The 27027-nt window shown below is 43.1% G+C and overlaps 1 protein-coding gene and 1 long non-coding RNA gene across 2 annotated transcripts; both read left to right on the top strand.

Moving 5' to 3' along the window:
* Positions 1–8448: 8448 nt before the first annotated feature.
* LOC311430326 (2-oxoglutarate receptor 1-like) lies at positions 8449–13624 on the top strand. Its single transcript, XM_084506879.1, has 2 exons — positions 8449–9051; positions 11965–13624. Exon 2 carries the CDS (start codon positions 11980–11982, stop codon positions 13009–13011), a length of 1032 nt encoding a protein of 343 aa, XP_084363005.1. The 5' UTR covers positions 8449–9051; positions 11965–11979; the 3' UTR covers positions 13012–13624.
* A 56-nt stretch (positions 13625–13680) lies between these two features.
* LOC311430328 lies at positions 13681–20861 on the top strand. Its single transcript, XR_014688698.1, has 3 exons — positions 13681–13792; positions 14357–14544; positions 20542–20861. It is a non-coding gene; the product is annotated as an uncharacterized lncRNA (long non-coding RNA).
* The last annotated feature ends 6166 nt before the right edge of the window (positions 20862–27027 follow it).

Below are 27027 nucleotides of genomic sequence, written 5' to 3'. Positions count from 1 at the left end.
GACAGCTTCTTATTTTCACATAATACTTTTCAGCCAAATAAAATTCCTAAATAACATAAGTGGATAGATCCACGAGGTTTCCCTTGGTGTTACTCGAGCCTCTTGGTTTAATTAGACTTGTACACTTGCCAGCAATTTATTTTCTGCTGATGCACTACTGTCTTCTTGCAGAACCTCTGGGGTGGATGCGACTTGCTGTTATGAAAGAAGCTGTGCACTGAATTCCTCTAGAGAAATTACAGAACTGCCAAACTGACATACATCCTTACATCCTCTTCACTAGGATTATTAATAATGCTGCCCATGTGATTAATCTTATATTTTCAAAGATCCTTTTAAAAACAAGCATTTAACGCTTGACTGAAATCAAGAGAGACCTCAGAGTGGGTACAGGGTGGGATTCAGAGAGAAAGGAGTGCGTGCCAGATGTGCAACAGTGAAATGCCTTGCCTTCAGTATCTCTCTCAAGTGATGTCCCAGTTGTGTAACTCCCCCATTCTGCCTCATTCTTGAGATTGCATATCCTCAGCAGACATTAATAATAATAAAGAAATGGTTTCTTTTTCTGTAAACACCTTCTGGAACTGTACAGTGCAACTGAGCTTCTAGGGACCCAGACACAACTGGAAGAATGTACATAGCCGGTATATCAAAACAGTGAGTTTTTTTGTTTGTTTTTGCCTGTTTGTTTTTCCAGGAAAAACCCTTATGTTATGTGAAAAGTCTTTAAAATGGTCACTATTTAGGAGAGCATGATTTTTGTAGGAGACCACTAGCCCAAACTCCAAGAGATGTCAGCCATTACTGTAACTTCCACGCATCTCTAAAGTGTTTTTTTCTATGAAATACACCAAGAGCTGTCAGCCCTGTGAGAACATCTGGTATTTTTGTTCATGGAACTTGGTTTGTACTCACTTAGGAAAAAAATAAGAGAGAGAGAGAGAGAGAAGACAAAATAGCACATGTGCTCACATAGTTTACAACTTTACAGGCATTTTACTCCTGTCTGGGCACAGGTCCAGTCTCCCAATATACTAAAGGGAACTCTGAACAAGTTATTCAAAAATAAGTCAGGCATAGCAACACACACAATTGTAATATGAATTCCTCTGTAGCTTTTAAAAAGCTACAGACATTGGTGCTTGGGACATAAGTGCAAGGAGTAGTTGCACAGCTGCCAGGTGAGTCTTGAGAGCTCCTGAGCAGAGAGGAGTGTGGAATTTGCCTTCATAGCCCAGGCTGACAACCTTTCATTGCAAGACATTACACTATCAAAGGTAGCAGGGCAGTTTTGGCTTGCTTTACGGTGTAACACGGATGGCAAAGAATTTCTCCTCCAGCCCTGCAGTACCCAAATTTATCAAGTTCTCACTGGCTTCTGTATCAAGATGGCAAGTCTTTGAGGAGACAAGTGGTTCTGCACAACTCAGCAGTCCCCAAACACACATTTCCTTGAGTGTGCTCAAGGAAAATAATAACTAAAAAAGTGTAGCAACAACAAAAAGAAAAACACAGGAATATACCTTTCTTTAGAAATTCAGAACCAGGTGTGGGCACAACAGAAAACCATAGGGTTTCCCATGTAGATATCTTCTTACCTGAAAGTAAAGTTTTCACCCAGTAACAATTACGACCAGCAGGCACTTTTTCCCCCCCTCCCCATACACACTTTCATAAAGGACTCTGTCTTCCAAAGGAGAAGCAGATCTCTATATGTTAGGCAAGAGTGACATCTGCTGTTCATCACGAAAAGCAGAGCTGATGTACAGTTGTCCCACTGACCCCCTCATGGTTTTTAAGGATATGAGTGCTGGCAGGCTCTGCACATTTCTGCTCTCAGGTCTTCAGCCCTCATTGCCAATTACAACGAGTGAGAGTCAGTATTTTAGTAAATATCAGTAAATCACTCACACTTCAGATTGTTGAACGGAAATGACATCTGGAGCTGTTAGTACCAAAGTTAGGACATTTATGTATAAAGAACACTTCTAACAAATCAAAATCAACAAAGCAAGAAGGCAGAAGCCCTCTGGAGCTGGGGATACAAAACCAGCCAGCCCAGTCCTCCTTCATTTTGAGAAGTCCACAGAGGGTGGGAAGCTGGGCTGAGAAATCAGGCTCAAGTCAAAAATACAATTTGCACAGTGAGGCGTTTTGATACTGAAGACAGAATATGACTTAATCTGTGAACAAAGGTCTCAAAGCTCCCCCACCAGGACATTTGTGTGCTCCTAGTCTTGTGCCACAACGCAATACGAAAATGCAGGCCTCAAAGAAAGCATTCTTGATAAACAGAAGACTGATAAAAGTTTATCAGAAATTAAATGAAACATTAGAAAAATGTTTCAAACCACAAAGTCAATTTAATAATTTTGTGAGACAAACTTCTGTTTAAATCCAGGCTGAGTGAATACTAGGGGTATCCAAATATTCGTGTATGTACGCAGCCATACATGTCTAAATCCTAGGTAAAAGGACTATAAAGGTCTGCACTACCTTGCAGACTAATAAACCTAAAGAATTAAGCAATTTCACAGAACTTCATCTCTGCAGTCTTGATGACTCCTGGGAAATAAAGAGTGTACAGTTGAGACTGGTTGGTAAACAGGGCTCCCTAGCTGTGTGAAAGGGTTGGCCAAGGTCTAGTGTAGTTTTGCCGTATTGTGATTTGTCTTCCTTGCAACAACAAGAAACTGGTTGCTCTTGAAATTTTGGATCTTTGATTTTACCCTTGTCTTTTACAGCTTACAGTCTTCATAGGATTGTAAAATTCTAGAACCCATCAGGTTGAAAGGGACTTCAGAAGGTCTCTAGTGCAATTCCCTGCCCAGAGAAGGGTCAGCACTGATTTCTGGCCAGGTTGCTCAGAGCTGTGTCCAGCTGTGACTTGAAAACATCCAAGGATGGCACCTGCACATCCTTGCAGGGCAGCCTCCCCAGTGCCTGTCTATCTTTAAGGAGAAAAGGTTTCTCATTATATTCCTGTACTGTGCTCTGCAAATTCTTCTTCCCACAGAGTTTGACTGGATGACATTTTTGGTTTTAAAGTACAAGAAGTCAGCAACAGAGGGAATAAGGGAAAACACAGCCCTTTGTGAACACCAGCAGCGTGCCCGTGGGCCAGCCAAGCATGCAATCTGCAGATGCCAGCACACTGACTCAGGCACTGTTTAGGACTGAGAAATGTTTGACAAGAGGTGACCACCACACCTAGACCTTTACCATCATTTGCTCTTCACTGAGTATGCTCGGTGTTTGGGTAACTGGCTTCTGTGTTGGACAAGTGCATCATATGCAAGAGTTTCATTCCTTTCCTCCTGCCAGAGGACATAAGGGCAAATGTGATCCATAGCAATACTTGCCTTCTTGAGCTTCCTGAGCCTCATCTTCCTCACTTCCCAGCCAGCTCCATGCCTCAGTTCCCTGCCCCTCTGCTGGCCACCACCCTCTCCTTCTTGCTCTGGTCTTGTTTTGCCTAAACAGGACCTCTGCAGCTGAAGAAAAGCAATAGGGTGCTTCCTTAACTATCGAGAACTGTGCGTGTAAGCAACTCACACCACAACCCAATAAAGGGAAGGGGAATGAGGAAATAACTTTGCAGTGAGCTGCAGAATGATCTGCCAGTAACACCCACCCTGAAAGATAAGAGAAATCCTCAGCAGGGTGTAGCACAAACAATGAAGGAGAGGGAATTCCTCAATGTCATAGGAGAGGTTGAAAAAAAATAAACCCTTGAAAATTGAAATGAAAGAAGAAAATTAAACTCAAAAGCATGAACTTTTAGTTAAGACACAGTCAGTGGCCAAGTGGGATATATGAGGTAACCCATCCCTGAAATATGTTCTGCAGTAGTGGCCTAATTTGCCATAGCACTACCATCCCACCGAAATTAAATAAAGAAAAAGTGCTACAAATAAAGCATACCAAAGACTAATGTACCAATTACTCATCTTGTCATGCAAGCTTCCACAGGTATTTCTGGCATTTTATTTATTTTCACTCCAGTAAACACCTTTAAAACACATGGGAAAATAGGTCGAGAAGGGGTGTACATCTTTGGAGTACACATGTCTGGGTTACAAGGCTGCCATGCCCAGGAAGGGTGTGGATCCATCCAGCATGCATCCATCTGCCCTGCTATGTCCTGCAGGCACACCACTTCTCCCATGGGGGAAAAACATGTCATACCAAGAGAAAAACAGAGGTACTGGCATCAAATTTTGGCAGTCTGGTGTTCCACTGAGTGCAGGAAGGAAGCATACAGTGGACAAAAGGGGGATGTATGGTCAGAAGAATAGGTGGTGTAGGTGCTGTAGAGGCAAAAATTGTCACAGAGCAGCTTGGAGCAGAGCTTTTACAAGAGAGCTGCAATCTGGGAATTTTATGCAGAGCCAAAGGAAAAGGAAAGTTTTTCCCAAGGGAAAAGCTGTGGATGTGAATGAAAATTTACAAGTGCATTGGGCGTGTTTTTAAATCACCTTGATAACAAAATCAATGAACACATTTTAGTGGAAGGCCTTTAAAATGTCTCCAATGAAAGTATGAAACTTCTTTGTTGGAAAAAGAGACAGAGGGGGCCAACACAGGAGGAAGGGTGCATGCAGCCAGTGAAGTCAGGAGGAGAGATTTATTAGAAGAATCAATGGCAATTAATATCCAACCTTTATTAATGCCCAGAACACTTCTGAAAATTTCCCTCTCAGTCAACATGAAATATTGCAAGATAGATAAATAACATCTGTGAAGTCTTCAGGTAAAAGGAACTCCCTTCCCACTCTTCCACTCCTCCTCTCCCCCCTGAAAATAAATAAATAATCTTGGCTATTTCAAAGGAATTCAAAATTCTTGTAACAGGACAAAAATGGTTCATAACTGTATATAGGGAAATTGCACATTGGATCATGTGGAATTCATGTATAAATATACGCTAAAGAAAATCTAAATTTGAGCAAAGGATCCAAGCTAACTAAATTATTAAACGAAACAAAAGAAACAAAAAAAAATTTCACAGAGAAACAATTAGATTTTCCTGGAAGAGACGACAGGTGATCCCTGATATTTTATGGGAGCAGGAGACGATGGATGATGACTGGATCAACTTAAGCAATTTCACCACGGCATGGTTTGGACAGAAGATGTAGCTCAGCATACATACCTGAAAAGCAGGAGAGATGCTTTGACAAGGACTATGTTATGCGGGCTTTCCTCACTGGCACTGCATGACAGAGGTTGCAATGCTACATGATTTCACTGCTCTGTAAGATAAAAGTGGGCAGAATAATTCATTCCTCACTGTTGCTGATGCAGCGGCAGAATAATTTTTTTGATCCTTTGACTCCATCCATTGTGATCTGTCTTCCCTCTGCCTTTCTCACCCTTGGCAGTGGTTTCCTAACACAGGACAGCTATTTACATTCTGGTCTTCCTGCCATGACAGGAAGACAAAGATTTTCTCAATTTCTGGGATTTTTGAGAGGACAGGCATACAATAGCCATCTCTCCTTTCCTCCCTCCCTCTGGCAGGATGCCCACAGTCACCACTTGGCACTCTAGTCATAGAAATAGGAAATATGAATGAGACCAGTGGATGAAGGAACAGAGAGCCCCCAAACACAGGGAGGATTTCCTGACTGCTGCAGGAGCACACTAGGGCTTGTGGGGTCAAGAGAGTAAAAGAGGCCACCTCTGACACCTCTCTGCAGTATCCTATGGTGTGGCTGACAGTATCCTAATGCAGAGCTGACTTGTGCTTGCACACCAAGGATGCCTGGGATTTCTGGAAGTCTGGCATCACAGGAAGAGACATGGCTCCAACCACATTGCCCAAGACGCAGAAATATGGGATGAAGGTTAGAGGGCCTCATGCTCTACCTAACAAAGCTGACAGGAAGGAAAAGAGAATAGGCTAGAGAAGCTCAGGTGTATGGTGGGATGATCTAAAGCTACCTAATAAGGAAGATATATGAAAGGTGATTGGATTACAATGTTTATATCCTTCAACAAAAAACAATACAGCCATTGCTAAATGGCCTACTTATAGCAGATATAGGCATGAAGGTAAAAGTCTGAAAGCAGAAGCTAGAGAGAGTCATATAAAAATCTAAGCACTTGATTTCAACTGTGGGCATGATTCACCATTAGAACAATCTATCAAAAGAATAAGAGGATTTTCCTTCTCTCTCCAAATCAAGATTGCCTTTTATTAAAAACAAACAAAAATCAACAAAAAAGAAACAAGCAAACACCCACGCTGCCAAACAGAAGTTACTCGAAATTCTAAGCAAAATCTCATGGCAATGGGTATATACAAGAATCAGATTGTGTTTTCTAGAGTTTCTTCTATCCTCTGAAACCTGTGAAACTCTCCCATGAATTTGCATGATGGTATCATCTCACCCTGCTCTGCAACTGTACCAATATTTATGCACAAAACTCTTGATGTTGATTTAAAAATTCCAATAGTTGAAGAATCGACCATATTACTAAGAGGATTTGTTTTAGTAGCTAGCCACCCTCACCAAGAAATACTTGTGCTTTGCCGTCAGCCTGGATTGGCACTGCGCTAACTACACTGATGCCAGGAGTCTCTTCCCGTGGATGTGAGCATAGCTGTCATCCATTCCTGTTTAAACCTGCTTTTGTATAAACCAACCAGAGCAAATCCCTAAAGCCTCAAAAGTCTCTCTAGATATGCCACATCTCCCACTCATTCCCAAAGCTCTTTTCCAGCTCCTCACAAGTTTTCAAAATCTCTCTGAAGTACAAACACTAAGCTTGAAACACAGTGTTCAAGAAGTGATCCAGTTGAATATGGCTTGAATCATAATGCTACAGCAATTCCCACTCTTACTCAAATATACCATACAAGAACAGACAAAATATCAAAAAATCAAAATATCAAACAATTAATTAAAAAATAAAAATACTGAGCAATGAACTTGACATCCTTTATCTATTATATAATATGTATATATATCTTATAAAGCACAGAAAGTCCTTTATGTGTATGTGTAGGGATACAGAGAACAGTCCTGAGAACATTCAGCTGCGTGCCCCTGCTGTCTCCCTGAGTCCCCATGTGCCTTCTGCAAAGGGCATATTTGCATTTTACAAAATAGTTTCCATGATATATAGTAATGAAATTACTACCATGGATCAGCTAGTTACGTAGTAAAAAGTGGTTTCAACTCTTTCTATAATAGCAGAACAATGCTGGTTCATACGAACTCAGGGATATGTTGACAACTGACAGTTTATTTCTGAATGTTTGTATTTAGGAATCCAAAATTTACATTCACATTCAGGACTGATGTGGCCAGACTTACACTAGAAAGAATAATGGAGAATGGGTTATGTATGACCAGTAAGCTGAAAGTCATTCATGTGAAGGTATCATATACTGAAAGCATTGTATAAAGGTAAAGAAACAGGACAATTATGCAACCATTCAAAATGTAGTATTTGCTAAGTAATTTCAGCCCTGATTCACCATTACATTATGCAGTACATAATTGCTTGTGCTTCCAAGTTCACATCTCTTATCACCATGAGAAAGTAAATAATAGCTTCAAATGAGCAATGCTTCCAGATCTGAAATTAAGCTCAATGTTGGAAAACATTCAAGATCTTTTCAGCCTCATCTAAACATTTCCCTCTCAAGATAATAACTTTCCTACCTGTTCACATAAGTTTGCAAATATTTAATTCAAAATCAAATCTGGAATGCTTAGACTTTTGAAAGGTTTATTTATTTATTTATTTATTCCCCTTCAGGAAAAAGGAAAAAGAAAGAGAGAAATATGAAACTAGAGCAATGATCACTGCTTTAAACAAGATGACATTTGATGGAGCACAGTTATTCCAAGAAACAAAAACAATCTTAAAGTAAGGGGAAAGAGATCACGCAAAATGTGTAAGTACTGACTCTGCAGGAAATGTCATAGTCTCAGGTAGCACCACACCAGAAAGATAAGTCATCCCATAAAATCTTTATCTCCTCCTACACTGTAATTACCCTGGCACTTCTGGGCAAGCCCATGCTCCTTTCAGTTCAACGTACAAGAGAAGTAAAACACTTGTCCTAGGGTGCCCTAGAAGTTGTGCCCTTCCTGCCTCTCAAGAGGGAGAAGAGATAACCCCTTCTTGAGGGTCGGCCACTATGTTAAGGGAAGTACACATCTTTCTTCTGCTTTATTGCCTGGATAGTTGGGACCTTTAACATGCTCCAGACCTCACAGCAGGCTGGGTAAATTTTGCAAACAATGAGACTTTGACTTCCTTCCTAGGCTTCTTCATTCCTCTGATGACCCTCTGGACAAGTCCTGCCAGCAGAAATGTCTATTACCCCTGTGGCATGGTTCTGGCAGGACAGTTGTCTGCTGGTCCTGCAATACTTTTCCCCAGCACAGCCCTCCCCCAGCTGGGTTGCCCCCACAAGCATACCTGGAGCAACTACACGTGGTCTTGGACACCTCTCCCAGCCGCAAGATCCTGCTTGTGCCCAGCTTGCACAATCCCTGCTCATCTCTCAGGTCCCTCCCTGCAGGAGAGGCAGCTGATCCCACTGAGTTTGCAGTTGGGGGATCAAGAGCAGCTTCACCCTTTTTGGAAGGCCAGGGCTTGGTCCTGCTTTCAGCATCCACCAAGATCTCTTCTGGGCGTCTCCAAGAGGTCTGGAAGCACCCAAAACAAACCACTCCAGCCACACCAGACAGGTTACAGGCAGTCCCAACTGATGTGCTCATAGGCTCAGGGCAGGTCCCTGCATCCTGTGCAGGCAGCAGAGGACAGCAGACATGGGGACATGACGGCCAGCTTGCACACAGGTGTGAGGGGTCAGAGCTGCCCATGCTGCCTTCACCTGGCAGAGACCTGGAAACAGAGGCAGAGCCTTTCCACAACCCACCCCTTAGCCAGGGGGATTTGCTGCAGCCCTGCAGACAGCCCCACTGCACCAGACCGATGCATTTACAAGCATACTCTGCCAGCTGGAGTAGGATATTTAAGGACCCAGTTATGAAGAAAAGAAGAGATCGTGCCGAGGATTTACAGGTAAAACATGTATTTTGATTTAAAAGCATGAACTTGGACAGAGGGCAGAGCAGAGGGAGACAAGCAAAGGGTTAGAGGGTGATGAAAGCATGGAACAAATTAAACTTATCTGGAATGCATCCAAAGCTGAAGTGAAATCCACATACTCTTTCCATATGGAGGTACCTCACTGACTTATACAGACCAAGGGAAGGAGGACTCACATCTTCATCCTTAAATATGTAATTTGTGACTTTCAGATCCCAGCCAGTGGAAGAGTCAAACAGCGTGAGCCAAATCCCATTTAATTTATTCAGCAACACATCTGTGTGAAATATAGTCCAATTACAGGCATTAGGTTACTTTGCCATGGCTGCAGCCATTTGGCTTTTATTTCCAGCAGGCTCTAATTAAATTATCACAATGCAGGAGCAGACAAGTTTCCCTTATACGTGACTGCAATTAAAGACATGCAATCACAACATTTTTTAAAGTGACTCCAATCAATTGGTTACAGTAAAGAGTACTATGTAACGGAGCAGTGGCTCCACTGTTAAGACTGAGAGAGAGTTTCTATTTCAATAATCTAGTTCCCTTTTATTTTGAGTTCTGCTCTTGGATAATTTATTTAAAGTTCATTATGTGTCTACAGCATATATCATTTGCCCTCAGCTTAGGCTGCAGAAGTCCCATTACAGCCAATTACTTAGTGTGATAAAATCTGCCACAGCACAAACTGCTGCTTAATTAGATTTAAGTTTTGTCTAAATTCTATTTGTAATTCAGACAGCGAAATAATAAGGCCAACAGCAAAGACTCGCTGTCTCCTCTCACCGGTCACTGGCAACCTGTTGTGTTGGGTGTAATCTCAGCATGGTTCGGAAATGATCTCCTGCAGTGCTTTTCTTGTAATACTTGTCCCCACCCTGGGTGTCCTTAACCAGCCTGGGGGTGGCTTGGCCTGTGACCCAAACCTTTCCCTGTCAGATACCTCACCCATAGCATAAGGGTTGGCTCTGAAAACTGCTGGGGAAGTGGTCATTAGGGACTGCAGTGGCTGAGTGCTGTGATTGTGCCCTTTGGTGGTTGTAGGTATTTGCCCTATGGTTCCTATGCGTTTGCAGCAGCAGCGCACTGCTAGGCAGGAAAAAAAAAGCTGCTGACAAAATGTTAATCCTACAAATCCACAAAGAAAGCATAATGTTGCAGGGAGCAGCACCCAGCCATGCCCTTCAGCTCGGTTAATAGCTGTGCACTGTAAACACCGCAGGGTGTACAGGGCTCATGCTTCCTGGGGAGACAGCACGCCACAGCCTGCTGCTGCAGGATGGGGCCTTTACTGCTAATCTGGTTAAATATTAGCCATACCGGCTTCAGGCTGGTTTGGGGACAATGGTGTCACTGCATTTCTTCTAACTGGCTTTCTTTTGTACATCACCCTCTCCTTCCCCTACACAGAGTACATCTCTCTACTCAGGGTGTGACAGGGGCTCACAGACAGCACTGGCTTTGCTCATTTGTTCTTCTCACATGGCTGGATGGGACTGGGATGCCAGCCTGGAAAGCACTAGTGTGGAAATTGCTTCAAACCTGAATTTGAGTCATGAATTTACCCAAACCTTCCCCTGCACTATCCCCCACCACAAGAGGAGGTTTGAAGCTGCTTTGTTCTTTATAAATAAATGCCAATGTTTGGCATGCATCTGCTCAAGCTCCAGCTTCAGTTTTTAAAGAATTTTAAATGCATTTGAACCAAATGTTCCACACAAGTTTGAATTAAAATCCTGCAATCTGTCTCTGTGAGATCTCACAAATGAATGAGGGTACAAGTCACATACAGAAAATTCAGAGTGGAACAAGTAATGGAAGTGATGATTAAGTAGGATCCCTTTTAATAATCAAAGGCCAGAGTAATTTTAGGATGGGCACCATCCTATAAGAGGTTGCCTACCTCAGGAAATAATTACAGTAGAGATTTATTCAATTTTCTCCCATCTAAACATCTTTAAAAGAAAACAGGCGTTCACACAAGTACATTTACTGGGCACAATATTAGCAGTTATTTCCTAGGTGCTTCAGTAGCCCTGTATTTTCTACTGGAGAGATACTATGTAGTGGACTATCTTTACATCCCTTGAATCCTGCTCAAGTCCCAGAATGTATCTTGAGAATGGCTGCTTTGCAAGGTTGGATATGTTTATTCTGATGTTTCAGAAAAATACTGAGACTACTGTCTAAGAAACACACCATTTATATATATATATATATATATATATATTTAGGAATAGACATAGCAGTTAATGGAAAGCCTGAAAATATTGTAATTTCTTTGAGATATTAATCTTGTTAATGAATTAAAAAATTAAATATTTCTGTATCAGTTATTTTCAAGAAGTGGAAAGAAAAACATTACATAACTACAGAGTCAAAAAGAATATGCAAACATTTCAATATTTGCTCTGCTTTCCAGTTAATTAGCAAGGATGTGAATAGCTTTTATGGAGCAGTAACATTCTGGACATTCCTCTCTATGCTTCTGGTCAATGGCACACCACAAGCAGTCTTTCCTTCTGCTGCACTTGACCCCAGATGAGAACAGAAAGTGAACCCAGTGTACTGGGGAACACACACCACTTACTGTGCTGCTGGGAGTCCTTCACATTTTTGCTATATTGTGCTTGTGCAGAGCCTCCCTTGAGAATACATATTTTAAAATAAAAATTGTATCTATCTCTAAATAGCTATGAACAAAAGGTCTATATATCAGGATTATTTCTCACCAAAGAAGCAAGACCATTTCATATTCAATAAAGGCACTTAAAGAGCGGCAGTGATGGCAACTTGAAAGGAAAGACCTGGCCATTTGTTGGTTTTAATGGGCTTATACAGGGTCTTATCCATCAGTGAACACTAACCATTTCTCTCTTCTTTAAGCATTAAGGAAAAAACATGAACACAACTGGTGAAAACTTAGCCAGCCCCACCTCCTGGCAGCCCACTACAGGTGATTTTCCCAACTGCACTGACGTGGAAGCTAGTCTGAAGACTTTGTACCTCCCCATTATGTACAGCATCGTCTTCCTGGTGGGCTTTCCAGGAAATGTCATTGCCATCTGTGTTTACAGCTTCAAGATGAGGCCTTGGAAGAGCAGCACCATCATCATGATGAACCTGGCACTCACAGACCTGCTGTACCTAACCAGCCTCCCCTTCCTCATACACTACTACGCCAGCGGGGAGCACTGGATCTTTGGTGAATTCATGTGCAAGTTCATCCGCTTCGGCTTCCACTTCAACCTGTACAGCAGCATCCTCTTCCTCACATGCTTCAGCATCTTCCGCTACATGGTGATTGTCCACCCGATGAAGTTCTTCCACGTCCAAAGGAAGCGTTGGACAGCGGTGGCCTGTGCAGCCATTTGGATGATCTCACTGGCAGCTGTCATCCCCGTCAACTTCTTGATCTCCTCAAAAGAGGAGGAAAACAGGTCCTTATGCCTTGACCTTACCAGCTCTGAAAACCTGGGCACAATCCGGTGGTATAACTGGCTGCTGACCAGCCTAGCCTTCTTCTTGCCCCTGCTGACGGTGACTCTGTGCTATGCGTTCATTATTTGCACCTTGGCCACCGGGCTCCAGGCACGGGCTGGCTACAAACAGAAGGCTCGCCGGCTCGCCGTTGTCCTCTTGGTGGTCTTCTACGTGTGCTTCCTCCCCTTTCATGTTTTTCGGATAGCTCGGCTTGAACTGCGGTTTTGTATGGCCAACTGCCACGTGGAGAAGCAAATCCATGCTGCCTATATCATCTCCCGGCCACTGGCTGCTCTCAACACGTGTGGTAACCTTCTCCTTTACGTCGTGATCGGAGGTGCCTTCCAGCAGGCCATCCTCTCTCTTTCAAGGTGCAAGTGGAGAAAATACATCCAGCGACCCGGCAGCAACAATTACACGAACAAGTCGGAAATAAACTTAAGGTTATGAAAGGGTCCCTTGGTGAGAATTCCAGCAAACTTGGGATTGCTTCGGTGCCACAACACCCTGCATAGGCAGGTGTGCTGATAAGGCAGTGAGAATTGCAGCTGTTTTTTTCACTCCATCTCCAATAGGGTGCTTGCCAGAAAAAGCTGTCTCAGGAGCAGGTTGATACTTACCTCTCTTAGCAACCAGAGAAAAGGGAGTGAAAAGAAAAATCTTAAGCCTCCTCAAAGGTAGAATTTTAAGTTACCCCATAGGACTGTTTCTAAAGTTATTGGGAAATGCAGGATTCTCTTGCTTCAGGCTCTGTGGCTGGTTACAGAAATACAGGGAGCTTAGTTTGGGCAAGAGAACAACTTCCATTGATGTCAGTGCCACCGCTGATGTAGTGTTTGCTTTGTTTATTAGATCTGGAGTGAGATGCAGCAAATTGTCACGGTTGCTGAAACCACTGAATTATGTAGCTAGAAACCAGCTAGATAATCATATGTTTTCAAATTAGATGAACTTTATGAACTTCAGCACAGGTCACTAAAGAACTGAATCATAAAATCTCAGTTGGCCCAGGGAAAGATAAGAGAGAAGTACCAAAGGAGGAAACATGGTGAATATAAGAAAAGATATACAAGGAGACACATATATGGAGAAAATGGAGGAACAAGGAATTAAAAAAAAAAAAGCTCGGTCATGTTAATATCCACCTCAGAAAGATACTAGAACAAACAATCAGATGATAAGCCTACAGAAGATGAGTACATTTGACTACCAGCCAGTATGAGTCTACCAGGTATGTACAAAACCATATTAATCTGATTTCCTACTACAACACATTAGGAAAAGAAACATGTATCATAAATCTTGACTCCAGAAAGAGTTTTGACATTGTCTGAGGTGATACTCCTCTGTGTAAACTAAGGAAAACAGTCTGGAGGATATTAGTAACTACTTTTGTTGGTTACAGAGCTGTGCTCAGAGTGGTTTACTATCAAAGTAGAGGGAGCCACTCAGTGGGGATTTGACCAGTCTGTCCTAGGTTTAGGGCTATTTAGTGTTTTCATTAGTGAGTTGGATGATGAAATACGGTCTGTTTATCATATTTGCAGAAGACATGAAGCTGAGAGGACAGAATTATGTTGACAAATTGCAACTATGGTCTGGAAAAGCACAGGATGCTACGAGGCAGTGACAGGTGCAATGTACTGCATTTAAGTAGAAATAATGAATTGTACAAACACTAAAGGAGTAAAAACTATTTAGGTAATGGTTCGGTAGAGAAAGTCCAACTGTTGCAGAGAATCTCAGGAGCTGACAGTTTCAGTGGGCTGACAGTGTTGCTGTTTTTCTGTTCCAGAAGAGGCAGATGCCATGCTGGGATGCATAAATAAGAATATAACGTGCAAGATGTGTGAAGCAGCCCTTATGCCCTCCTCAGCGTTGTTAACCTCTCAGCTGGAGCACTGCATTGTTAACCTCTCAGCTGGAGCACTGTGTCTGGCCTTGGAGGCTGCCCTTCAGGGAAGACCAGCCGAGCAGAGCATGGTAAGGGCACCCAGAGGAATGACCAAAGAGGAAAGGAACTGGATGGAAAAACAAATGGTCTGAAAACACCCCAAGGGGGGAATATCAGGAAGGGCTTTCTCCTGGGGCAAGTTGATGAAGAACTGGAAAGGACAAAAGGAGCCTATGCTGCCAGGTGTCTGAAAGTTCAGGCTATTGAGGCATTTAGCAAGAGGAACACAAGACCACCCGACCTCTGGATGTCCCTTTTGGCCTCTAAGCTCTGCAATTAGGCATACGTTACTGGTAGCATCAGTGCTAGCAAAAGAAGTCATGCCAGGGGACATCCCTGGCACTGAAGGTTGTCCCACCACCCTGCTATAGCATGGGAGAGCCTGGGGCATGTGACTGGCCAGCAGCAGCCACCACACTCCTTGGCAAAGCCTGATACCCACCGTGGGTTAGCACCATTCCCCACAGGCAGTGGTGTGTGGGTACCACATGTAAGTAGGTCAAAAACTGACATTGTAATGTTTTTGCATGCCTTGTGGATATTTAAAACACTTGATTTGGTAAAGACATGACCATCAGATACAAACAGTGAAACACACCTTTTGACACATTTTCTGTTTTGACATGTTTTTAGGTTGCCACTAGGTGGTGATCATTCATGGTCAACCTACCTGGTTTCACACATGCACGTCTGATTCAAAACCACAGTTTACACAAATATGATGATTCACATGAGAGAAGTCTTTTTTTGATATAGATTCGTTGCATCCTACCAATCTGACATGGACAAAAAGTACAAACACACCACATAAATTCTCTTCTCTTTCATATAAGTGAAAGCACAAGATGTGTCTACTACTTACACATGCACATCTAAAGCCTCTGAATGGGTTAAAATTATCTTTTTTTTTTTTTTTTTTTTTTTTTTTTTTTTTTTTTTTTGTGATGGTCCTGAGCAAGGACCATCATTGTATTTTTAATTCTTCTTCTCAGAAGCTCTTCTTCTCAAGCCCATGCTGAGCTTATCACACACAGACAGAAACTTTTGAATAAAACTACACATACAACATAAAACAGGGTGGCTAAAGGTAAAAAGTGTGGAATGGAAGTGTTCAAGCTTTTTCATCTCTGACAGCAACAAGAGTGACAGTCCCCCAGTTTCAGTGGCTTGGAGAGGGGCTGCTTTTCCATCTCCTCCTCATCTCTTTCCTTAACATTGCTGTAGGTTGGTTGCCTTCTGCCTGTCTCACCTACTGCCTCTCTTCATTCAATTGGGGCTAAACTAGATGATTTTAAAGTGCTGAAGCAGATTAGGGAATGCTCCTGGGAGCCGTGGTTCATCGGTGGGGCAATAATATCCACTAGAAGAGCAGCTTGGCTCCATTACCTTGGCTGAATTTAAAAAAGGACAAAAGCTCAACCTTAGTGCAGGCATTTTTAATGAATTCAAGGTCTGCTCAGGTGCTCTGTGGGACTGAGAGATCATTATCTCATGTGACTCATTCATTTTGCTTACTGTGGAGGATGAGATCTCGATAGCTTCTAATTTTAGTAGCTGTAGGTTTACCGCTGAAACAAGGATAAGTGCTTCAATTGCAGTAAACAGGAGACACTTTCCAAACTCTGTATGCAGTGTGACAACAAAGCTACATAAATTAATATGCTATTGCAGGCTAATTCACAGTGTAGTTATGCTCCAGTAACCAGGTTTCTGTTAGAAATCTCTAGCATGTTTGTCTGCAAAGACAGTCATGTCAGCTCAAGTACATGCCAGCCAGCTACCCTCTGCCAGGGACTGCAGAGTCCAAAAAAGAAACTTTGCAAGGTAAACTAGGTTCACACCTCTCAAAGAGATGTCAGTTCTGATGATGATAACGAAGAAGTTATGGAATTGCTGACTGCTTTTGTAGACATGTCAAACCTTATTCTTCACAGTGACTCACTTAGTGTCAGAGACTGCAGCAGAGTAATTTTCTACCATTAATTGCCAGGAAAGGCAAACAGCATTTTTTACCTTTTCTGCCCACATCTTGTGTTCCTGTAAGAAGTGGAAGCAAAACTCAAACTCAGCTCATACTCAGACCTCCAAGACAGAAAAAATACTGACTGCAACATTTTAAGTAAAAAAGAAACAAAACAATAACTTGCAAAACATGTCTGTGTCTTGTTCTAGGTGCTTTTCGAGCAATTCCAGTGCTCTGTGTCTGACTGAATGCCTAAAAAGAGAGTAGAGTATACCGCATATGTTATCAGAATGAATAACCTGGTTAACAGCTAGTAGAGCAAAAAGCTACCATGACTTGATAGTGGTTGACTATTGCAAGGTCTGTGTTGGATGTTGATGTGAGACAAGGCTGCAGTTTTATTCTTGTGTAATGGTATGTGAGATTGGGCTGCTGTGATGTTAGCTGTGGAGTTTAACTCTACAGCAGCGATCCGCCACGTGAAGGGAGGGTAGTGCCAGCCCCACCACTGAGTCATTTAGACCTCAGACAGATGTTGTCATTTTGCTGATGAGGCTAAGCTGGCAGAATAAACTTGGAATGACTGCTTCCTTCTGTCACTGTTTTGTATTCTGACAACGCAGGTTGAATGAACCTAAACTTTCAAACCACAAACAAGAGTTTGTATTCAATTGCTACCAACCCCAAAATGTATTTGCCTTTCCCTGCCAGCAGAATATGAGAAGAGATGTAAGGGAAAAAAAAAAAAAATAATAATAAATTGTTCTGTTCCCTTATCTTTCCTTCTTTCCTTGTGAAAGTAGAGGCATTTGGTGGTGTCAGCAAACGCCACTTGGATGCAAAGGCCACACAATTAAGTCTAGGAGGAACAGAAGTTTGCCCTAAAGAAGGTGTATTGCAATGCTTGTTATCTGACTGGTAACTGGAAAAGATCAGTGTTTTCAACTAAAATATCTTTCTTGGTGCTCAAGACTCTTGTGTGCTGTAGTAGAGAGCAGAGCCGGTGAGACAACTTCTAATGCAGGAGAAAAAACGCATTCCTGCTTTAAGTCAGAGCTGTACTCTGGGACCCAGAGGGAGAAGAAGGAAAGTCAGTAAACACTGTGCTGAGTGTCTTCCCAAAATAAAATTTAAAACTCAAATGCCGATTTTTTAAAACACACAGAGGGAACATGATTCTTCTGGGTTGCTGCAGGCAAGTATAATGCAGAGTATGTTTGGTTCATCATTGCTAGAATCTTAGAAGGTATTTGAACTAAAATGTATTTTATCTCCCAAGATCTCTCCTCGGTTTCTCTGCTCCCACAATGGATGGTATCACTGATATCTAAACCAGAAGGGAGGTGATTGCCTGGAAGCTTCAGTAACAGTGATGCTCTCTGCTTTTACAAGTAAAACCCTTCCTTTTCAGGTGGACCTGTGGTGACAAATTTGGGTATTACCACAAGAGCACCCCCTGATACACTCAACTCTTTCCCCAACTTTTCTCAGACTTTTACATCTTTTCACCACCATGCAAAGTGATACCCGGGACCTACAGCTGACAGGGCTGAAAAACACCTTCTCGTGAGGGCTTTCAAAGGGCATCCAAGGTACCTTGATGAACAGCACTTACACATCCTGTTCTGGGGCTATATCGGTAAACTAAGCTGGGCAAGAAAGAGGTGGTTTGGCACAAAGCAGGGAAGTGTTATGGGTGGATTTATTTCCATCCCCAAATGGTCCCGAAGGGGCAATTTTCCACTGAGTGAACCAGGCTGGTCCAATTGTTTATGGTCTCAGCAATAATAAAGAAGACCTAGGAGACAGAGAGATACAAATATACTGTGCAACAACTTAAAGCAATACATCTTTTTGAAAGTTCCCTTTTCCCTTTGCTTCATGAGGCTTTTTAGCAATAGGAAGTTATCTCAACAGACAAGGCAGCAGCAGCTGCCCACAGGAGTTTTCTCACACTTACCTGTCTGTTTGTAAGCTGCACTGAGATATTTATACATCACCCCGATTTTACAGGTGATCAAACTGAGGCACAGTGGAGTTAAAGCAACTCGCCTCTGGTCACAAAGCAAATTAGCAGCCAGGCAGGGAACAGATCAGTTCCCAGCCCAGAGCTTTTACAAAGTGCATTAAAGGCTTAGGGTAAGGTTTTTAAGGGAATCTTGATTGCTCAGTTGTGGCATGTCAGGAATAAAAGCTGAGTTAAACTAGCATCTGCTCTACTCAGCCCCCAGCGCACCCTCAATGCCGCACTCTGCATCTCTGAAAGGAGCTTCCCTCACTTCTGTTTTCCTTTGGAAGAGATTTTGGGGAACTAGCTCACCAGAGGTATTTGGCTACCAGTGTGTGCGATCTCAGCCAGGAGCCAGTAGTGAGCTGCATTCATCCCATTCACCAGTTTGCATCAAGTAGGTATTAATTTGCAGATTAATGTAAAACACTGGCAGCAGTATAGGGGACCCTTTCACAGTGACTTGTGCATGTCACACCACAGGCCAGGAAATTTTTCTTCCCTTGGAGCAAAGGTCGGTAATAAGCCGCATAACTATCGAGCTGCCTTCACCCAAGGAGCAGGGTCCCACTGCTCACCCAGTGCATGCACTGATGCCAGGAGAGCACATGGGTTCAGGTAGAATAGCCCAGAGCTGAGCAGAGCTGGGGCCAGGACCCTACCCAGCACACCCTGATTCACATCTGTCTGCTATGTTCTGCCTTCAGATACAGGCGACAGCACCTTCCTTGTTCTAGAAGACCAAATGGGGTTAAGATGCAGCTTTTTCATACGTCTTCTAAATATCCCTTCTCATTACCTCTCAATATGGTTAATACCAAAATACTTATCCTAGCTAAGTAAGTGGCTGAAAAATATCTGTGAAAACCCTCTCTACCAGAACAAAGTCCTGGCAAGCATATCCCCTGTACTTTTTCCAAAAATGTAAACCTGAATTCCACTGAGGAAGGGAGAGGACAGGAATGGGGCTTCGCATTGTGCTGGAAGCACCATAACAGTTACTGCAGTAAGTCCTGATTCTGCATTGAGGGCTTCAGCCTCCTGTCTTCCACCAGGGATGCTCTGCTGGTGCTATAATTCAAATTCCCACTAGAGGGTAGACAAAACATTTCTAGTAAAAGGAACACCTTGGGGGAAAAAAAAATAAAATAAACAAACAAATAAATAAATAAAATAAAACAAGTATGAGGGAAACCAGCCTGTGATTTAGAAAAGGAGGTCTGGGCTGGAGAAGCAGCAGGGCACAAGAAAAGGAAGACCAAAATGCTGTTTATACCATCCACAAGAGCAAGGTGGGAGCATTGTTCCAGCTTTTTCCAAAGAAACACAGTCTGTGGCCTATACTTTTAAACCAAGTACAGCTAGCGTGGCTATGTGGTTACAAACATGTAAGTTATCATAGATCACATACAGCTGATATTGTCCCCATGGATGTTATCTTACAAGCAGTGATAGGGACCATTTAAGTAAAGCAAATGGTTAGAAAGGATAAATGCAGGGAGTTAGTTTATTCACTTCAGGGCAGCAGTGAATTCACCCCTTTCTGACTGCCGAGCCAAACACAACAAATGGTGGATTTCTCTCTTTCTCCATTATTTTTGGCCACGCTAAAGTTGCAGGTAATAACAGCTTGTGTTTTCTCCTCACACATCTCTCTACTGCTGAAATGCAGGCAGGCAGGCTTCTCTGAAGCTGGCTGCAGGAGGGGAAAGTGTGGCATCAGCACATCTTTCTCTTCTTGCTCTCCCCAGAAGAGCAGATCTCTCTCCAAGTGGTCTCGGGGTCTGCATTGAAGATAAGGGCATTGAGAACAGATCTTTCTCACCACACACCCTGCATCTCTGAAGCAGGCTTTCATGCTGATTCAGTATGTCCCAAGCCAGGGAAAGCAAATTAATTCAGAGTTTATTTTCCAATTTAGTCCCAGATCTATAAAGATGGCATAAGACCCAGAAGCACCTCCTAGGTGAGCTAAATGACATTTGTGAATGCTGTGCAGCTATTTGATTTGAACTTCTTAAATGTAACTTGTTTAACCATCTCCTGTTTTCCCAGAAAATGCCTGGTGTTCAAACAGAGCTCTGCGTGCAGAGCCAGAGGTCCTGGGGACAGGCACCAAGAAAAGGCCTCCTGCCCTGAAGGTTCTGTGGCTGGGACAGCTCTCACACTGGGATGTGGATTACTATCATCTACACGATGTTAGAGGCCGAATTAACGTCACTTTGGGACAGGCATGGAGGTGTTTTCTACCGCAAGAGCTGCACTCTCATGTCTCATCCCAAAATAAGTGTGGGTTTTTGCACAGAGGAGGTGTTGCCCCTCTGTTCTGGATGGGCCACACCTGCTGACACAGTTTTATGGGTGGCCACCACTCTCCCTCCTGCCAAATGAGTTGATGAAACTGGGAGAGATGTGGCACTACAGGCAGTAGTCTCCACAGTCACCACATCAAAGCTAAATAGGAGGTGTGCCTGCAGATGGGTTACATCGGTGGCCCTAATGAGCCACGGAGAGGAGCCCTTCAGGCAGCAGTGTGCGTTTTCACTGCACTGAGACTCATGAATCCATTGCAACGGGGTTTTCACAGCACATCATTGGGAGGGGAGGAATTAAGCATTAATCCTGCAATGCAGTCCTGACAAACGAGGTTAAATGATATATTCTCTGTCTGATTTTTGGTGTAAGGTTTGGATGGGAGTTCTGCTGGATACCAGCAATGGCTAGGGAGAGGTATCTGGAATTCAGCACAGGGCTGTATTTGATGTCCACTAGACCATTTCAAGAGATCAGATTTTTCTACCCTGAGGTTATCAATATCTCTGCCACCTGTCCTTGCTGTGATAACTGTGAGAACTACTTCAGGTGAGGTAATTCCCATGCAAAAATCTCCTTCATCACTCCTAAGGAAAAGTTATGTAGTACTGAAGAAAAAGGTTTTGTTCTACAAAAGTCTGTGCCAGTGGGTGGAAACTAGAAAATTTCTCTTGCAGGGAGTCAAGAGGTTGACTTTGGTAAGGATGGACCAGATGGATCTCAGCAGGTGTTCTTTCACCACGTTTTTGCCTCAGGGGAGCATTTGATTTTAAATTTTATACAAATTTTCCCTTTCTTGCATTATCTAAAACATATTGTAATACGAAGAGATGACCTTTAGTCTGGACACTTTTATGTATTCATTTTTGAGGCCTCCTGGAGAAATTCAAGGCTGTTCCACTGGTTTAACAAAGCTTAAACCATGCATCTGGCTTCAGCTGTACAGTAGGTCCTACTTGTTGCTGTCTTTCTGTGGTTGACGAAATGCATCATCTCATCCACACAAGTTTCCACTCTAAACCTTTCTGCTCCTAGGTGGACAGTGGAGGTTTTTGTACTTCTGCTTTGTGAGCCAGAGAAACTGGAGGGAGAAAAGCCACATTAAGCAGTTTCTGAACCGGGTCTTCAAAGAAACAATAAACTGTATCACTGCTGAACCTCTCTTTATGTTGCTTGCACAGACTTCTATATTAGAGAGTTTATTTTCCCCCACCCTGGCATTCAGAGCCCATATGGTATTCTACTGCCTTGCGAAGATATCAGCAATTTACCCTTACTGTCCAGGAGACATCAGCTCAATCCAGCTGCTGCCACATTAATGGTGAGAGTTATCTGTGCACACCAACCATTGAGGGTGAGAATTAGGAAAAATTACCCTGTCCAAGATGAGTGATCCATTTTCTCTCAGAATTAGGGCTGGCTTCTCTGTACTTAGTTTATTTGGGAAGAAATCAGACATTCTGACTTCAGATTATTAAAAAAGAATCCAACAGAATGCCTTTCCCTCAGGAAGTGATGAGTCAACAAAATCAAAATGCTTCATGTGAATGTCTTGAATCTATCAAAAATGTTGACAGAAAGCAGGTAGGCAGCATTTGGGGTAGCTACCCAGCCAGAGAAGCAGTGCCACATGGAGAATGGGAGAGATGACTACGGTAGGATGGAGAGGGCTGCTGAGTCCAACATTGTCCAGCTCCTCTCCTGGGATGGAGCAGGTTTCTCTCTGAAGTGCTCCATCAGCATGGGAAGGGGACACAAGAAACACAAAATATGATAATCTGCTGCTTCTCTCAGATTTTACACAAAAGCCTGTGCTGCTGGGCTCTGTGGTTGAGCTGCTACGCCAGACATAAATAACGCTGTCAGGAGTTTCTAGGGGAGAAGTGCAAGGCCCAGCTCCAGGATGTTTAGCATCACAAAAATTTCCATCCAAGCCCAGATTATGCAGTGAGCTCACCCTTATTATATTCACTAGTGATTTGGGCAATGGAGTAGAAAGTATACCCTTTAAGCATGCAGATGACAAGATGACTGCCGGCATGCTGGAGTACAGCATTCGATTCAAAGCAATTTACAGAAATTGGAGAAATGGTCTGAAAAAACAGGATGCAATTCAGTGAGGACAAATGAAAAATTTATGTTTGTGGGAAAATAACCAAAACTGCACAAATCAGGACTATCTGCTTAGGCAGCAGTACTGCAGTAAAGAGTTGAAGGTCTATGCAGATCACAAGCTGAATTTGAGTCAGATATGCTGCGAAAAAGGCAAATAGCAGAGTGGGACGTGGAAATAAGAGTACAGAGTGCTGAGCAGAACAAGTAACCCTTCTGCTTTGGTAACGTGTCTTGTGGGGTGGTGCACGTGGTCTGACTCTGCACTTCAAGAAGGGTGGGGACGGGGTGGGCAAAGGTTCAAAGCAAAGACAACAAAAAGGAAAAGTTTGTGGGCCTGGGATTTGTTCAATATAGAAGAAGCAGCACTGGAGGAAAGAAGACAGAAACCTTCGTACCTGTAGCCAGAGAGCAGAATGCCCCCGGCTGGGACTAGATTGGGAAGATGTCAGACATGAGGCAACGTGTGCTGTGGGCACGGGAGGGGTTTGGTAGAGAGAAGACTTGAGAAGAGGTTGGAAAAAACATCTGCTGGGACTGCCAATGATATGACCTTATCTGGGGCAGCAGACAGGCTCCTGAGGAGTTTCCTTCCACCCTGACTCCTGCATTGCCAGCAGGCAAAACCCCTTTGAATCGGGACACAGGATTTCAGGAGAGACAGGCAACTCGCTGCACGCACTGAGATAATCCTGTGGAGGGGAGGTGTCTGCGCTTGGCTTGCTGCACTGACAGCACCATGAAAGCCAGTGGATCACAGGGCCAGATGCTCTGCTGATGTGAATTAACTTGGCTCCAAAGATGGTGGCAATACAGCAATTTATACCTCCTTAGAAAATCATGTGCAAAATCTGATGCAAACGCCCTGTTAGCAATTCCATCGTCAAGTTCCAGCAGGCCATCAGTCATGCCAATATGCAGCAGGAGGACTGTATGTTAGGAAAATGCAGTATAGTGGCTAAAACACTTCCCCTGACCCCAAGCAGCCTGAACATGCAGGGCATAACATTTTGATACCCATTTTTATTTTAATGCCAACAATTAAACAGTGCCTTTCGAAAAAGAAAAATAAATAAATAAATAAATTAGGGTCAAGCACACAGAGCTTCTTCTAATTGTCTTTTATTTTCTATTTTCTTGCTTTTGAGAAGTGAAATCTGTCATATGGTGCTGTGATTTCTTCGCTCTCTCCCTACTATTGCAAACATTAATAGATACCTTCACAGTATTTATAATAGGCAGTGCCAGCTTTGAGAGCAATGACAAAAATACACTGCATAATTATTCTGTGCCATGGAGTACACACAAAGCTTGCTTGTGAAATCAGGCGGGGGAAATGCTTTCTGCCAAGTCTCTGCTTGGGCTGAGAGAGCAAGGTGCACACCCTCATCTATTTACTAGGCATTTTCCTTCAAAGATTCTGCTCCAGCAGGAACCAGTCCCACCGCAGACCGGCAGCAAAGTGCAACTTTCTGAGTTACATGACTCTGATTCTCCTGTGCTCCACGGTTTTTGCATTTGGCCTATGTAAAACAGCACAGCGGGTCCACTGCTCTGTCTTCAAAAGGACATAATGACACTCGTGTGTACTGAAGTGCTGGTGTTTTAGCTGAAACTTTTTCCCTGATGGAGACAAATAGAATACATCGGCTTATAGCAGAGATCTCCAGCTGACTAGGCATGGCAGTTAAGCCTGGAGCTTTTTTTGTTCAAGTCCTGAAAATCTCAAGAGTGGGAGTAGGAGATCTGACTAAAGCCCAGGAGTGGACCCAAAGCTCTGGGTGAAAGCTAGCATGGAAAGGCAAAGCAAGAGAAAGCTTCTGCAGAAAGACAAAAACAAAAACAAACAAACAAACAAACAAAAACCACTCCTTTTTGTATATTTGATTTAGCTGAACCCAAAACAATCAGAGAAAAAAGGCTAGATTTAAAATAAAAATGAAAGCATGAATTTCACAGGCTCAGTTTGCAGGAATTATCTCCTTGAAGGCTATTTCAACAATCCATGCCTCCACCCAGTCTGAATTGTTGGAGAGCCATTTATTTGCTCAAGGATAATAATGCTTAGCACTTAAGCATCATTTAAAGAGCGCGAGACTCTTCCAAAGGCAGGGTAGATTCTTGCTAAGTGACTCTCAGGGGGACCCAGCAGAGCACCCTGAGAGCAGGGGAGCAGACGGAGCTGCCTTCAGAAATGGCACGTGAGGGTGCACATGGTGTGGTTCATGGGGGGATGAGGGCAAGAAAGGTCCCCAGCACTTGGCTTATTAGACTTAGGGGCAACAGAAGGCTCTGAGAAGGTAGGCATCTTCATCAGCTTTGTGTTGTCTTGCTCTAACAAGTATGGTAATGGTCTGAGAAGCCACCACAATCATAAATCCCAAGAAAAGGATCAAATATTATCCCCAGGGAGGTGGTGGGTGCTGGAAGGAACAAGCTGAGGGATGATGGTGGCAGGGCTGCAGAGACCAGCATGGGAACACAGTAATGCAGGGGTCTTCTGCACAGCTAAGGGCTTGTGTTAGCTGATGGATGAGCACCTGGTTAATTGCAAAACTGATTTCTGTGTACATTAAATTCACATGTAGATGGCTGTGATGGTACAAGTCATCTGAAGACAAAGTTTTATTAGAGTGGCATAAAGCAAAGGGCAGACTTCCCTTCACTTGCCATAGCAGCCTGCAAACAAATTACAGCAGTGATGGAAACACAAGAGAATATATCTTCAGTGACTGCAAACTTGCTTGGACACTGGAGGCCACAATACCAGCACCCTTTGCTGAATCCTGTACTGACATGTCACTGGAAGTCAAATATGCACATCTCATCTCAGAAGAGTTTATAGACTGCTCTGTCTTTGAATTAAAAACCAGAATAACAAGGCAGCAAATCAGTCTTCTCTGTTTTCAGACCAACTAAGCTGGGTCATTTTCAGGAAATGCCCCATTACCTAAACCAATTACAACCCTTGCCACATCTTCGATGAATTTAGTTCGTGTTTTAATGTCTGCTGGGAAAACTTTACCCAGCACAGCTGCTATGTAAGACTGCTTCATAGCTGGGTGCTTCCACGGCATTTTTTATTCACCAGTTTATGGTCTTGCCCAAGCTGTACCAAGGTACCTGAGCACATACTGGCTTTAAGCAAGCAAATTGTCCCATTGCTTTTCTTCTCTCCACTCCCCATGGCTCGCCTGAAAGTTCAGTACTCATCTAAAGGCTTCAGTGAATTTTGTCTTCTTCTGTGCCCTGTAGTCAATGAGTACCAATTCACTTCAAGGACTAGCGTTAGCCAAAAAATTGTGCCTCAGATCCATACAGGCTATTTTTGGAACTGTATCGAGCTACTTCTGTTCAGCTGATGTGGCAGCACTGCTTATATTCCAGATTATACATGCAATTTTCTGAAGGTAAAATATTCTTTTCCAGAAGTTTTCATTAACAGTCTCTATTACCTACATAATTGGATGGCAGCATTTAGAAGTGATTAATTTAGACTTAACATGCATTTAGGGATTAAAAAATGCTGCCCTTACCAGTCTGTCTCAGGGGAGAAATGTGAAGGCAGAGCTGGAGTTGGTTTTCCTGTGTGATGAAGATGCACAGTATCATTCTCAACAGAACTGAGCATCTCTTGATGGTGGTCTGATACCAACTGTAATTAGGTGTTCAATCACACACAGAGTAAAATCAGCCAAACAAATGCGTGTCTGCTAAGGGAAATAGCCCGTGGAAAGATTATACATTTGCTGAACCAAAAGTAAAATGTATAATGAAAGCTCATAACGCTCCGGAGCCTAGCACTTGCCCAACAAACTGTCTATTTTCCTACACTGCAATTAATCAGAGTTATCCTTGTGATTCCCACTGCGCCACACTATGTGCTGCCATGTCTGAAGGTCTGACCCAAAGCCCAGGGTCACCGTCAGGAGCCTTTCACTTACACCCGTTGATTTTAGATCAGATTTTTTTGAGATGAGAATGGCCCCTGAGGTGAAGGAGCAGCTTGTCAGCCCTCACACCTGCAAGTCCTAATTACAGCCAAGTTCAGCAGTGATGTTGAGATATCACAAAAAGCCCTGCTATGACCTCTTCTGCCCCAATGCCTTTTAGAAG

The sequence above is a fragment of the Aythya ferina genome (assembly GCF_964211825.1).
Source record: "Aythya ferina genome assembly, chromosome: 1".
Classification (NCBI taxonomy): Eukaryota; Metazoa; Chordata; class Aves; order Anseriformes; family Anatidae; genus Aythya; species Aythya ferina.
The sequence above is the reverse complement of the archived record's forward strand: the minus strand, read 5'-3'. Positions and strand labels throughout refer to the sequence as shown.